The sequence below is a fragment of the Temnothorax americanus genome, unplaced genomic scaffold (genome assembly GCF_048541705.1).
Source record: "Temnothorax americanus isolate GAGA-0224 unplaced genomic scaffold, ASM4854170v1 Scaffold311, whole genome shotgun sequence".
NCBI classification, from domain to species: Eukaryota; Metazoa; Arthropoda; class Insecta; order Hymenoptera; family Formicidae; genus Temnothorax; species Temnothorax americanus.
The window spans coordinates 8,223-23,101 of record NW_027509455.1 but is presented as its reverse complement, the minus strand read 5'-3'; the positions used below and the strand labels follow the sequence as shown (position 1 = coordinate 23,101).

Here is a 14,879-nt window from a genome sequence, read left to right as displayed (position 1 = left end):
GTTGGACAGCAACAAATAATCGTTTTCATGATAAAGAGACGCATAGATTATCTGGAGGAAGTAAAGAAATTCCGGACTGAATTAGCTAGTCTAAATTTGATGTTGGAAAGTTACACCAAGTGGTTTGATACAAATAAAGAAAACAATAAAAAACCATTTAGGGTAAGCTAAAATATTGCCTTTAATATAATTTAATTTTTAATATGAATGTACGCTATTTTAATCTTAATCTTAAAACATTTTATTCAGGTTAAAATGAAATCAATGAAATCCCATGATGAGCGCATAAGAAAGATACTTGAAAAAGCAAAAGAATTGTCAGAAAATCAAGTTGCTGTTACAGAAACTAGTAATATGGAGACAGACGTAAAAACTTTTTTGATTAAGTGGGAGAATTTGTATGCAACGTAAGTATTATTGTAAATATATACATATACACATATTATAAATTTGATGTGTTGCTTAATAGAACGTAATATTCAGGTTATCCGAACGATTGACTGAAATAATTAATGCCATTAATCGAACACCGCCTAAAAAATACATTAAGGCAGTCACCAATCTGATATCGTTTATATTAATTATTACATTATTAAATGTGGAAAGTGTTCTATTGTCAGAACATATAATTATATTAGACGAGAAAATTATGGAAGAGCAAATAAAAAGATTTAAAGATACACAAAGCTCGTTAAAAGAACAGGAAGAAACTTTCAAATATATTAACTCTACTGGACAAGATTTAATAGCGAAGGTAAATGATGATTCTTCAGGACAGCGACTTAAAGATGAATTGCAAGATGTAAATACTAAATGAAGTGATATTCTTATCATTTTGGAAGAGGAACAACAGACTCTTACCAAAAGTAAATAGAAAATAAAATACGTGTAATATAATGCAAAAAAGTGCTTGTTTTTTATCTAGTTATTATATTTATATTATGTTATGACTTTTTTTTCATAAGAAATTTATTAATATAATGCATGTATCAGATATCACAATTTTGCAAACGTTTGATACTAAACTTTCTACTCTTGAATTTTGGTTGAAAAAATCGTTATTGTATCTAGAAAATTTATCTAAAGACATTATGGATAATGTCAAAAAAATAGAGCATAAATTAGAGCAAATTCGTTTGTTTTTTCGAAAAATAGATAAAACAAAACCGCAATTAGAAGCACTTCGATTATTAGCAAATAAAATATTCGAAAAATCTGAATCTAATTTTGCAAGCCTGTTAAACAGCAAATTGGAAGTAGTAACATATAAATGGAACACAATTGTTAACGAAGCTAAAAGTTTAAACGACAAATATAAGAGTACTTTAAAGAAAAATGATAACGTAAGTATACATGATCTTTATAAATAAAAATAAAAATATTTTTTGTTGCATAATAATTTTGTTTTCGTTAGATTATTAATGGTATAAAAAATTTTACAAAGTGGCTGTCAAGTTTAGAAAAGGAGATACCAATAGAGTCAAGAATAACATCTTCAGTTGAGCTGTTTCAAATTCGTGGTCGATATCAAGCGCTGAAAGACAACATTGACAAACGAGTGGAAGAATTTAGAAACTTGAACGAAATGGGAAATGATAAACTATTAAGTTCAGAAGAATCATCCGTTGAAGAACTTGGTAGACGCTTCACTTTCTTAAATGCACGATGGACAGATGTTACAGATCGTATATACAAACGCTATAGACATTTACAAAATGTTAGTCATGAGTACGGGGAAGTTCGTGTTTTAGTGGCACAGGAAAGTGATTGGTTGGATAAGTTAAACAAGCGATTAAAAAAATCGCCTAAAACTGCTGCTGACGCGGAAGAAATTTCGGAAGAGCTGGATGTGAGTAAATTGTTCAAATATAATAACTTAATCAAATTATAACAAATCATAACTTACGATAATTCACTCCGCGTAAACGGGTGATGCTTCCAGAGACCCTTATGTATAACGTTTGATTATTCATTCTGCATAAACAGGGATCTCTCTCTGCTAGAGACCACTCGTTTACGCGCATTGAAAAATCACAAGTTATTGCATAAACGCTTATTACATAACGCTCGCGTAAACGTAGTAACAGTTTCGTAACGTAATATTGAATTGGCAGCAAATAATGCTAGCAATATATATATCAGAAATATTATAAAAATGTCTGCTTTTTGGTATTATGTTTCGTTTGTTAGAGCTACTCAAACAATTTCATGAAGTAGTTATACTTCCTTTATCTTGTAAAAAACTTTATTGTTACTACGTTTACGCGATCGTTATTTTGTAGTAACGATAATTCCTTCGCGTAAACGGGATTTTGTAGCAACTTACGATAATTTACTCCGTGTAAACGAGTAAATTATCGTAAGTTACTACAGAAGTAACGCTCGCGTAAACGTAGTATGTGTATTTATGAGATTTTGTGGTAATATTATCTTATATTACGTTTATGCGAGCGTTATTTCTGTAGTAACTACGATAATTCTTTTGCGTAAACAAAATTTTGTAGTAACTTACGATAATTTACTCCGCGTAAACGAGTAAATTATCGTAAGTTATTACAAAAGTAACGCTCGCGTAAACGTAGTATTAGTAGCAAATAAAACAATTGACCGTATTTGTAGTATGCGTTCAATGTGTTGATTAATGACTTTAATTAGAAATTACTAAACTGGGGCTCTATTCTTGAAAAATATCGCATACGATGAATATCACACACTGCAACCAATAGCACACTTGCAAAGTGTGATTTTCTGACATTCCTAAAATATCGTATGCGATATTTGTCGAGAATAAAAAGCCAGCGGCGCACGGAGATGTTTTCCTGCTGGATTGCTTGCGATCTAGTAAATTATTAAAAATCTTGAGTGCTGAAGTGGTGCAATTATAGTAATTTACTAGATTGCAAGCGATTCAGCAGGAAAAAACATGCACCGTGTGCCACTGGCTTAAAGTCCCTGCTCGCTGCTGCTGCATTTTACTGCCCATGAAAACCTACCTTTATTCTCTAGTATTGGCGCGTCCTGTGCAAGAATCAAACCGTTAACGTAGTTCATTTGTTTCAATCTATTAAAACCTACTGAAACCTGGATTGCTTCGTTGAAGATTCATTTAATGTAAAAATTTATTTCAGTGTAAAAAAATGGCAAAATATGTGTTATTTGTATGCAATCACCATAAATATCACGTGAAAAGTAAAAAATTGAGGAAAATGACTGTTAAATGTGACAGAAATCGTAAAAAAAAATGTTTTTTACGTGTAATTGCACAAAATAGTAAGTAACATTTTGTACTATCTAACACATCATACCATATCCTATTAATTCAACATAATTTTTACCTAAAATCTTAAACCAGTCTTTGATCATATCCTTGTTTGCAAAACACACTGTCTCCTTCTCCTCCTCTAATTAATATTTATTCCTATCCTCCATATTTCCACATCTTACTCTTAGTAGTGCTTTAATACTATTCCCTGAATTGCCTTTCCCCATGTGTAACCCCCTCAAATATTTCGGACCTTTTATACGTTTTTCTAGTTTCTTATGAAATAATTGAAATTAAATATTCTATTTTTACAGAAAATAAAGACCATCTTTCTGAAGTTGCTAAAAACTTAAATACAAATAATCCATGTATTGTTCTGGAAAATGTAAAATTAGTGGCCAATAACAACAGTAAGTAGTGTTAAGTACTGTTAGTAGTGTAAGTAGTACAGTAGTACTGTAAGTAGTGTTAGGGGGGAGTCTCGTGTAACACGCTAAAAAGTAAGGTAACTTTTGAAATTTTTTTTTGAAGAATTAATGCGATTTTTTTCAAACTTTTACAGTATTTTATTATACATGTCAAAAAATAAAAAAAATTTTTTTTGTTAAAAAATAACAGTTGTGTTAAGAATTATGGAGGTTACGAGGCCGCGGTCTCGTCGCCGGAGTTGTAAATCGGCGGACGTTATAGCGCCTGTTGTACTCGCCTGAAACAAAAATAAAAAAAAATTTTTTATTCTCTATAAAATTACGTCGTCGATGAACCTAAAAAAGAAGGTAAAACTGAAAAATTAAGGAAACGATGGGACTTAAAAAAATTGCAATTTTGACAAAAAAATTGTTTTTTTAAGTCCCGCCGTTTTCCTTAATTTTTCACTTTTACCTTCTTTTTTAGGCTCATCGACGACGTAATTTTATAAAGAATAAGAACATTTTTTTTATTTTTGTTTCAGGCGAGTACAACAGGCGCTATAACGCCCGCCGATTTACAACTTCGGCGACAAGACCGCGACCTCGTAACCTCTATAGTTCTTAACACAACTGTTATTTTTTACAAAAAAATGTTTTTTAATTTTTAAAATGTATAATAAAATATTCTAAAAGTTTGAAAAAAATCCGTCGCATTAATTTTTCCAAAAAAAATTCCAAAAATTACTTTATTTGTTAGCGTGTTACACGAGACTCTCTCCCTTAAGAGGCCATTGCATATAACAAAATTTTAGTCATAACCGTAAGGCCGTAAAAAAATTGACTAATCACAATGGATTTTTTTTTAATTGCGAGAAAAATAATTAACTGATTGGTTAATTTTCTTACGGCCCTTCTTACGGTTACGACATGGACTAGAGCACATACCCTGATAGCACAGTGTCAGTTGGTGCCGTCATAATGCCGTCGTGGTGCTGTTAATATGCACGAAATTTGTGTAACTGACACTGTGCTATCAAGGTAACATGATGTAACGACGACGGTCGTAGTCCCCGACCTGACAGATCAGGATACGCCAAAGTTTGTGCGTTACTTAAGGCCATTGCACGTAACAAAGATTTAGCCATAATCGTAAGGCCGTAAGAAAATAAACCAATTACAATCGATTATTCTCTTCGCGCTCGAAGAATAATCGAGTGTGATTGGTCTATTTTCTTATGGCCTTACGATTACGACTAAAACTTTGTTACGTGCAATGGCCTTTACGTCAACGACTATGACTGTCATAGTCGTTGTGCTTTGGGCTTAAAATTTTGTTACGTACAATGGTTTTGAAATTGTATACTGGATTGCATTTCTATTATCTACTACAGATTTATATATGTTCTTATTTCTTACCGTAACTACAGAAATACCACAGCGAGATATTTGCACTACTAATATGGACTGTATCAATACCAACAGTTTGAGTAACGGCATTGATTTGGACAATAATGTGATATCTTCTCTTGATAATAAAATTGGCCACGATGAGGAAAGTAACGCTAATAATCCTATGATACATGCTGAGTCTGATAATGCCATGATATTTTCCAATGACTGTGATAAACATAGTAAAACGAAAGTAAAGGTTGTAAACCTTAACGTAACATTTTCCTGTAATAATAGCAATAGTTATGAAACGTTAGATGATAATATTAATATCAACAATTCCACGAATGGTAATGATTCTAACAGTAACATGACATCTTTCTGCGATAATGGCAAAGGTGATAGCATAGTAGATAGTACTGTTAATGCTAACAATTATACAAATAATACTGATTATGATAACGTGATATTTCTTTGTGATAATGGATATGACCACAATGCAATGAATGATGAAAGTAATGTCAGCGATCCTATGAGACATGCTGAGTCTGATAATGCCGTGATATTTTCCAATGACTTTGATAAGCATAGTAAAGAGAGAGTAAAGGCTGTAAACCTTAACGCAACATTTTCATGTAATGATAACAATAATTATGAAACGTTAAATGGTAATATTAATATCAACAATTCCACGAATGGTAATAATTCTAACAGTAACATGACATCTTCCTGCGATAATGGCAAAGGTCATAGCATAGTAAATAGTGTTATTAATGCCAACAATTATACAGATGATATTAATTTATTTTGCGATAATGGCAATGGCTGTAAAACTGTGAACAGTAATATTAATACTGATATTAGTACTAATACTAATGTTAATGGAACTGATATTAATGGTACTGATATTAATTGTATTGTCATTAATAGTGATATTAATAATTTGATAAATAATGATTCTTATAAGAATGTAACATTTTCTGACAAAGGCAGCGCCAATAATTCTGTAACAGGTGTTGTTCTCAATGATGTCATTATATTTCCCTTTGACGATGACAATTCTTCTATTATATTGGATGATGTTACTAATGCTAAAAATTCTATGTGGTCTAATGATGGTGATAATAATATAACATTATCTTGTGATAATGATAATACTAATAATATTGCTTCTACAAACATAACAAATACTTCCGAATATCTACCTTCAACATCGGAAATTGAAGTTGAAGCAGAAACTACAGAACATGAAAGCATCCACAATAACAGCTCTAAAAATAATGATAAAAATTCTTCAGAGTCACTAATAGACATTTCGTCTGTAAATACATTTGGTTGTAAAGAAGAAAATTTATGTATTCCAGTCTCTCAATCTAAGGGACTTCAAAAAAAGAATTTTTGCTACTATTGCAAAAAATTTCAAAGTAAGATTGCACGTCATTTAGAAAATGTGCATAAATTAGAATCTGATGTAAAAAAATTTTCATTATTACCAAAAGGTAATTATATTTTTGAATTTTATAAAATTTTATTGTACATTTCTTATAAGTGTGTATTATCTAATAATTTGTAAATATATTTAAATTATAATGTAAGTTTTTATATTATTATTATTAAGGCTTCTAGGCTCTAGAAATGACACACTAAGAATTCTTGCGTGCCAAAAATAAATAAAAAAATATTTGTATACAATAACACTTTAGATCACTTCAGCACACTTCGAAATTACCTCGAGGTCTATCCCTTTTTCTTATTAATAAACAGCCGTGAAATAAATGTAATACGAAGTCTAATCATGCAGAATTATGTGCAAGCGCAGGTTTTGTTTACACATTCATTGTATAGCTGTTTATTAACTTAAGGAAAAAGGATAAACTTCGAAGTACTTTCAAAGTGTGTTGAAGTGATCTGAAGTATTATTTTATACAAATATCTGTTTATTTGGAAATGGCACGCAAGAATTCTCAACATGTCATTTCTCGCTTCTGGCATCATAATCTAATATGGCCTAAAGTTCCTATAATAAGAGTTAGGACACCGTTATAGCTTTGTCTTAAGGCCATTGCACCTGATAAAGATTTAATTTTAATCATAAGGCCGTAAGAAAATAGACCAATCACACTCGATTATTCTTCAAGCGCGAAAAGAATAATCGCCTGTGATTCTTACGGCCTTACGATTACAACTAAAACATTGTTACGTGCAATGGCCTTTACTTCCACTAACTTCTTGGCTGAAGCATATGGCGACCATGATAGCTTTGTCTTACTCTCACTTATAGCTTATCTCACTCCCACTAACTTGGCTGAAACATATGGCGAAACCAATAAAAAATCGTCACCACATTGGCTTAACTGTTATTATAGGAACTCTAATATGGCCGCGGCGTATACTTAAGAGCCTTAATATGCATTACTTAATATTATTTTTATTTTAGGCAATTTAGAAAGGAAAAAAATTATAGAAACCATTAGGAGGAAAGGAAATTTCATACACAATACAGATCCTTCTGTAAATACGGGGGCGTTAGTTGTTTGTCGAAGGCCTGCCAAGAATAGTCGTAAAACAGTACGAGACTTTACCTGTTGTGCAAAATGTAAAGGATGGTTTACTAAAAATAATATTAGGCATCATTTTAAACAATGTGCAAATGTATCCAAAGGCAGAAATGTACAAATTCTGGGACGTGCTGTAATGGGAATGATCCATGCGCAAGTGAGACAGTAAGAAAAGTTTTATTCCCAGTTTTGAGGGAAGATGATGTTACACGATGTATTAGATACGATAAATTACTAATAACATACGCAAACAAACTATGTATCAAGTACAGTCATCAACATCAACAAGATATGATACGTGCTAGACTTCGATTATTAGGACGGTTTCTTATCACATTAAAAGAGATTAACCCTAACATAAAACAGTTTTCTGATATATACGATCCTACGATATATGATGACTGTCTTAAAACAGTAAATAAAGTAGCTGATTTTGATTATGTTAATAAAAAATATGGTGCACCATCAGTTGCATCAAATATTGGAACATATTTAAAACACGTTGGTAACTTATTCATAACAGAATGTATAAAAACAAATGATATAACAAAGCAAAGTAGCACAGAAAATTTTTTAAAAATATTAAATGAAGATTATGGGACATCTATAAACAAAATAGTAGAAGAAAATGTGACACAATATAAAAGACAGAAAAAAGTTACACTTCCATCTATGGAGGATATAAAAATGCTACACTCATATCTGAAGAGTGAAAGAAGATTATTATATACTAATCTTCAAAAAAAATTCACGTACAAAACATGGCAAGAGCTTGCAAAAGTTACACTTACATCTATGCAAGTTTTTAATAGGAGAAGAGCAGGAGAAATTGAACGTGTTACTATAGAAGATTTTAATGCTCGCGAAGGCATAACAAGGGAAACTTGTTTAGATTTATATAAATCATTAGGTTCAAATTTACAACAGGTATAAAATATTTTTTTTGTTGATGTATAAACAAAAAGACCCTGCACGGTTCTTATGAAAATTGGATTTTGGTGAAATTGGTTGAAACTTCGGAAATAGACGATTTATGTGATGCTGATCGAAGCCACAATAAGCAAGATTTATAATAATAGATCATTTAGGCACCAGCAGTGTTTAAAAGTCAAAATAAGGTGTTATTTTAGTATTATATTGTGGATTGCAATGCATTATTCTGCAGAAACATATAACTTATTCTTTTTATTAATATAAAAATATGTATTTATGTGAAAAAATACATATTTTTGTATTAATAAAAAGAATAAGTTGTATGGTTCTGCCGAATAATACATTATATTCCATTTTTCCATAATATAGTAGTAAAATAATACTTTATTTTGACTTTTAAACTCTGATAGCGCCTAAACAGTCTACTATTGTAAATCTTGCCCATTGTGGCTTTGATCAGCATCACATGAACCATCTATTTTAGAAGTTTTGGTCAATTCCACCGAAATCCAATTTCCACCGTGCGGGGTCTTTTAATTGTATTTTTATGATTGATTATATTGTATATAATTTAACAAAATAATTTTATAATTTTTGTATATAGGTTGCTGATAAATATGTGAGATTCTTAATTCGCGGGAAATTAGGACGCACAGTGCCTGTAATTTTAGACACAGAATTAGTTCAATGTATTGAATTAATTTTGAAGCATCGAAAAGATGCGAATGTTCTTGAAAAGAATCCCTATGTGTTCGGCATACGTAGTAGCAGTAAGCGCAGTTTCAAATATTTAAGGGCATGTGTCCTTATGCGATATTTCTCTCAAAAATGTGGTGCACAGATACCACATGCATTAAGGGGCACTGAATTACGCAAGCATATTGCTACAACTTGCATTACGTTGAATTTATCTGAAAATGAAGTGGATGATTTGGCAAACTTTATGGGACACCACGAAAAGATTCATAAACGTCATTATCGGCAGTCGATACCAGCAGTGGAGATCATCCGCATGACGAAGTTTCTTGAAGCAGCATTAGGTGAAAATGTGTTACAAAAGTCCAATAGTAATGATTCAGGTATATATATGCACTACTTGTGTGTTTTATTATTTTATATATATTTCTCCGAGTTTCTCTTATAAAATATATTAAAGAGGTTCGATGGCTTCATCGGGGGGAGTAGTGGAACGCGGGGGTTCTGGAAAAGCGCACTAGCGTTTGAAGTAGTGGGAATGAAGGGGAATTGCTCTGATTGGTCGCCGCGTGTATAGTGCGTGCTGCTGTTCACGTCGTTCACAATCGTGGCAGTCCAGCAGACGAAAAATCAAGCAATTTATGCTTTAATAATTAATTTTTCTACGAAATGTGCGGTAACCTTTCCCTTTTTTTCGCTCATTTATTTGTAAATTATTAAGTTACATGTGCATATTTTTTTTTCCTTATCATTTGCATTTTTTTGCACTTATTTTATTCTGAAGGTATGCAATATATGTCATTTCCCATAAAAACCTATATTAAAAATGCAGCGTTTCATAAAATTTTAATATGTTGTTCTGGAATGCAAAATAGAATTATGTAAATTTTTGGGAATTTTTTACCGTCCCGTTTTAAAAAAAATCTTCAAAAATTGTACTTTTCAAATTTTTGGAGTAGATTTTTTTCAAAACGGGACGGTGAAAATTCACCAAAAATTCATATAATTCTATTTTGCATTCCAGAACAACATATTATATTAAAATTTCATGAAACTGATGGCTGAACTGGTATGTAGCCACTGAACCTCTTTAACTATTGTACATTTTTTTTTATTTTTGTGTATTTTTATTATATGTACTTACATAACAATTATTATAATATTGTATTACGTATTATGATAATAGACGAAGCAATACAAGGTGCGAGTAAAGACACGTCCTCGAGTGAAGAATCGGAAAACAATGCTGAAACATGTATGATAAATTCATGTGAACCTTCCTCAGAACAATCAGGAAGAAACTTTCTTGAAACTTCTATAACAGATAGTCAACAAAGGTCTATAAACAAAAAGAAAATTACGCGTCAAAATCGTGCAAATGTAAATAACGACAACGATTCGTATACAATTTGTTCTTCAAGAATGAAGAAACGTCGCAGTAGTAAGTTTATTTTCATTTTTATTATATATTTTATATAGTTTTCATAAATTTTTTTTATCAAATAACAGTGTATTTCCTTAAATATTATTTAGTATCGTTTTCTTAGTTATGTCTAAACATATAGGGTGTCCTGTTTTAAACAATCCAATATGTTGAAAACTGAGCTCGACAAACAAAAATGTTTCAGATTATATTATTTCAAAGGGGACATCTTATAATAAGCACGTTTTATTCCTAAATAAAAGCACTTCCTATATTTCAAAATGACCTTTTTTTAAATAAAACTTTATATTTTTAGGTATACTAATTGATACAGTTTTTCTTTCTCTACAAAAACCTATTATAAATATATACTTAAAAATTATTAATTTAAAAATGATTTTATACTTTATATTTACATATTTTGTTAGAAAATAGTAAAGATTTTGTAAAATATTCATTTTTCGATTATCTTAACTTAATAGTTTTAAGTACAGAATAATAAGATCAATCGGTGTAAAGAAAACATTACAAAAATTTTTAATTTAAAGATTTAAAAAAAAAACTATATATTTTCTTTATACTGATTTGTCTGTTTATCCTATACTTAAAATTATTAAAATAAGATCATAAAAAAATGAATATTTTATAAAAATATTTTACATTTTAAATCAAAATATGTATTTCAGTGTAAAGTATAAAATAACTTCTAAATTAACAATTTTTATGTATACGTTAATAATAGTTTTTTATAGAGAAGGAAAATTTACATCGATTAATACACCTAAAAATATTCATTTATAGAGATTTATTTATAAACAAACATCACCTTAAAATTTTGAAAGTATTCTATCTAAAAAAAATGTACTTAAATATTAGAAATGTCCCTCTTGAAACAATATAAGATTTAGTTAAATATTTTTACCTGCTAAGCTCAGTTTTTGAGATATTCGGTTAAACTTAAAAATAAGAACTTCAAAAAATTACTTGACCCCACTGGCTATTACTTCTTTATTCTTCCTCTTCACAACGTTTCGGCCTCAATCAGGCCCTTTTCAAGTGAGATGTTATACATTATACATCAAGCAACAACCAAATCACGCGTCGCCAGACGCCGCGTCCAAACCACATCGTGCGCACGCCAAAAATAATTGTTGCATCGACGGAGTGAGATTGTAAAACTCGCGATTATCGCTAGCGTAACCGTGATGCAACAAGTCGAGTAATTGTAGCCATATAGAGTAGTGTGTGAGTATATAATATAGAACTGTATATAAAAAGACGGAAACACCGACGAACTTGTCTAGATATTTCGCAACCGTCACCATGACAAGTTCGGTGTTTCCGTCTCTTTATATACAGTTCTATTATATACTCACACACTACGCTACATGATTTTGTGATATTTGTGTTCTCCTGACTGTCGGGTGAGTTTAATTATATCATGCAATATTTGACTTGAATTGTAAGAAACATTTATTACAGATCAATCTAACAGTTAATGTCGGTTTGGATCTTCGAATTCTAAACTCACTCAACAGGAATGGAGAACAGGAGTAATTAATTTATCTTGCTTGCTGAAGATGGCTCAATCCCGAGCCGAAACGTATGAATGTATATTATTCTGAGAATAAATCAGTGATTCCGATCTTTTACGTACCGATAACTGCGTCTGACTCTCATAGCCATTCTTTTATCATTTAAATTTTCGAGAGTCTCAACTTATTATTTATTTTAATATACATTATAATAAAACTCCAAACATACAGTATATCATATTCATAATCGGTATGACTAACTTTTACCTAGTTTCTAAACTTAAATAATTAGAATGTATATATTTGGACGCTTTATTATAATTTATATATATATATATATATATATATATATATATTAATGTTTCTATGCATTAGAAGAGTATTTATAATTAAAAATAATTAAAAGTAAACTATATGATAAAGAGAGTCGCTTAGAATCAAAATCAACATTATTTACAATTAGTTACCAACTTATGCTTACAACACATACTCACAAATGAATTTTTTGTTTCACAATTTTCTTTATATCTTACTCCCCCCTCTCTCTCTCTTGCTCTCGCTCTCGCTCTCGCTCTCGCTCTCTCTCTCTCTCTCTTCAATAAATCTGTGGAACCAGTTTTGATCTATACTCAAATCATTTTCAGCCGAAGGATGACTGATAACAAGAAAATTAGTAGGCCTTCTTGTCTCTGCAACGGTCTTGTTATGACAATCGACATTCACACACACACACACACACACACGCGCAAAACAAGGTGATCCAAACAATCAATAATCTTTTTTCTCGCAAAATTTTATTGCAATCTCGAGATGCAGTGCTACTCCGGTAATCAAATTCAGCTCGTTCCGTGAACTTATTTCACTAATTTGTACTGCGTGAGATTGCAGTAACGGATCTTACAAGGAGAAAATATTATTAATTGTTTGAATTACATTATTGTGAGGACATCAACCGTTATAATAAGACCGTTGCAGAGACGAAGTCTGCCACTGTTATCAGTCATCCTTTGGCTGCAGAAGATTCGAGTCGAAACTAATTCCAAGAAGATTTATTGGATTGCAGTGCATATTACAGAGATATTAAACAGATATTTTAACGTGCATATCTGCATTTATTAGTGGTTTGTATTAGCAGGAACATCTTAACTTATATCCATTTTAGAAACTTTCGCACATTATAATTTTTATATATTATAATTATGACTTATTACTTTTTATTTTTAATTTAAAAAAGTTTCAATACTCTAAAAAGAGCTTTGAAGTAATCTGATACATTAATATAAATGAAAATTTATATTAAATTCGAGTGGATCATTGTTCTTTGTTATTCTTTATTCAAATTATCGAACAAGAAGAAATATTATTAATTTTAATAATAATATTTGATTTATTTTGCAGCATCTCCATTTGGTATAACAAAAAGAAGGCCTTGGACAAAAGAAGAATATGACGCACTATTTGAAGAATTTCCAACAGAAATTGCCAGTAAACAATTGCCATTTGGCAAGAAAATGGCCCTCGCAAAGGAAAAAAATAAGAACTTGAAGAATCGAACTGTTGCTCAAATTAGAACACAGATCCATAATATTATAAGTGGCAAAATTAAACGGAAGTAAAAGTCATATATTCAATGATCATATATTCAACAATATTTCAAATATCTAAATCTTTATTTTTATAATCCTGTCGATTGATATACGATTTAATTTTTTTTTAATTAAATATAATTGTTTTTTAAATGTAAAAGATTTTTTCCAAAAAACAATATTAATAAATAACGAATTTATTGTAATAAAGAATTAATTTTTTTCAATAATAAGATAGGTAATTTTTATGTAATATTTATGATGATTACATAACATATATTATGACATTTTTCGCAAATAATGTGCCAGAACGTACATATAAAATAAAACTATGTAAATTATTCCTGAACGAAACTAGTAGGCTTTAACAGACTGATGTCCATTTTTATTCAGTGCAGATTAATTTTAACTTACTCTTTCTATCTTTTTCTAGTTCTAAAAATTAGAAAAAGGTAGGAAGTAAGTTAAACCGAGATTAAAGTTAATCTACATTGGTAGAAATGGACATGAAGCAGTTAAACTTAGATCTAAAGCACATAACAATTAATAGTATTTAACCGAAGCCTTCTTATGTTTATTTCTATTAGGGCCAGTTTCACCAACGGTTATTGAACGTCGGTTAACCGAAGGTACAGTTAATGGCCCTTTTAAATGTAGATTAACTTTAATCTTGGTTTAACTTAAAGTCTTTAACTTTTTTTAGTTCAAAAAGTTAAAAAAATAAAGACTAAATTAAATCAAGATTAAAATTAATAGACATATGTACAAATAAATATCAGACAGGCTTCACATTGAGCATAACATGTGATAATAACACTGTTCAACAAAAAATTACTTTTTTTTTTAGCACAAGAATGAAAATAATCGTTTCTTAGCTTTTAAGACTCTAAATACGATCCCGATTGCCAAATTGCTTTATCACGTCACAATTTTGAAAAATTTACAATTAAAGTGGCAAAAGTGTTATTTTAATGTAATTTTGGCATATTATGACTATACAATATGTGACACGTTGGAGAAGTTTTATTGCAGTCAAAATTAAGTTGTTACAACTTTCAACCCTTAAAAAAAATTTATTGTGTCAATT

General features: G+C 30.3%; 2 protein-coding genes across 2 annotated transcripts; both read left to right on the top strand.

The window, feature by feature from the left end:
• Positions 1-831: 831 nt before the first annotated feature.
• On the top strand, positions 832-7,790 carry LOC143901075 (uncharacterized). The gene is made up of 7 exons (XM_077413033.1): positions 832-866; positions 1,247-1,343; positions 1,415-1,849; positions 3,129-3,270; positions 3,577-3,672; positions 5,100-6,560; positions 7,499-7,790. The coding sequence occupies exons 3-7, from the start codon at positions 1,586-1,588 to the stop codon at positions 7,786-7,788; spliced, it is 2,253 nt and encodes a 750-aa protein (XP_077269159.1). The 5' UTR covers positions 832-866; positions 1,247-1,343; positions 1,415-1,585; the 3' UTR covers positions 7,789-7,790.
• A 120-nt stretch (positions 7,791-7,910) lies between these two features.
• LOC143901077 (uncharacterized) lies at positions 7,911-14,004 on the top strand. The gene is made up of 4 exons (XM_077413034.1): positions 7,911-8,546; positions 9,157-9,631; positions 10,435-10,689; positions 13,605-14,004. Exons 1-4 carry the CDS (start codon positions 7,911-7,913, stop codon positions 13,820-13,822), a joined length of 1,584 nt encoding a protein of 527 aa, XP_077269160.1. The 3' UTR covers positions 13,823-14,004.
• Positions 14,005-14,879: the final 875 nt, after the last annotated feature.

Bases quoted from the DNA above. Each gene is read 5' to 3' on its own strand.
- LOC143901075 (XM_077413033.1), top strand. From the start codon at position 1,586: ATGGGAAATGATAAACTATTAAGTTCAGAAGAATCATCCGTTGAAGAA. The intron at 1,850-3,128 runs GTGAGTAAATTG...AATTTATTTCAG, and splicing joins AAATTTCGGAAGAGCTGGAT to TGTAAAAAAATGGCAAAATA. The intron at 3,673-5,099 runs GTAAGTAGTGTT...CCGTAACTACAG, and splicing joins ATTAGTGGCCAATAACAACA to AAATACCACAGCGAGATATT.
- LOC143901077 (XM_077413034.1), top strand. From the start codon at position 7,911: ATGATACGTGCTAGACTTCGATTATTAGGACGGTTTCTTATCACATTA. The intron at 8,547-9,156 runs GTATAAAATATT...TTTTGTATATAG, and splicing joins TAGGTTCAAATTTACAACAG to GTTGCTGATAAATATGTGAG. The intron at 9,632-10,434 runs GTATATATATGC...TTATGATAATAG, and splicing joins GTCCAATAGTAATGATTCAG to ACGAAGCAATACAAGGTGCG.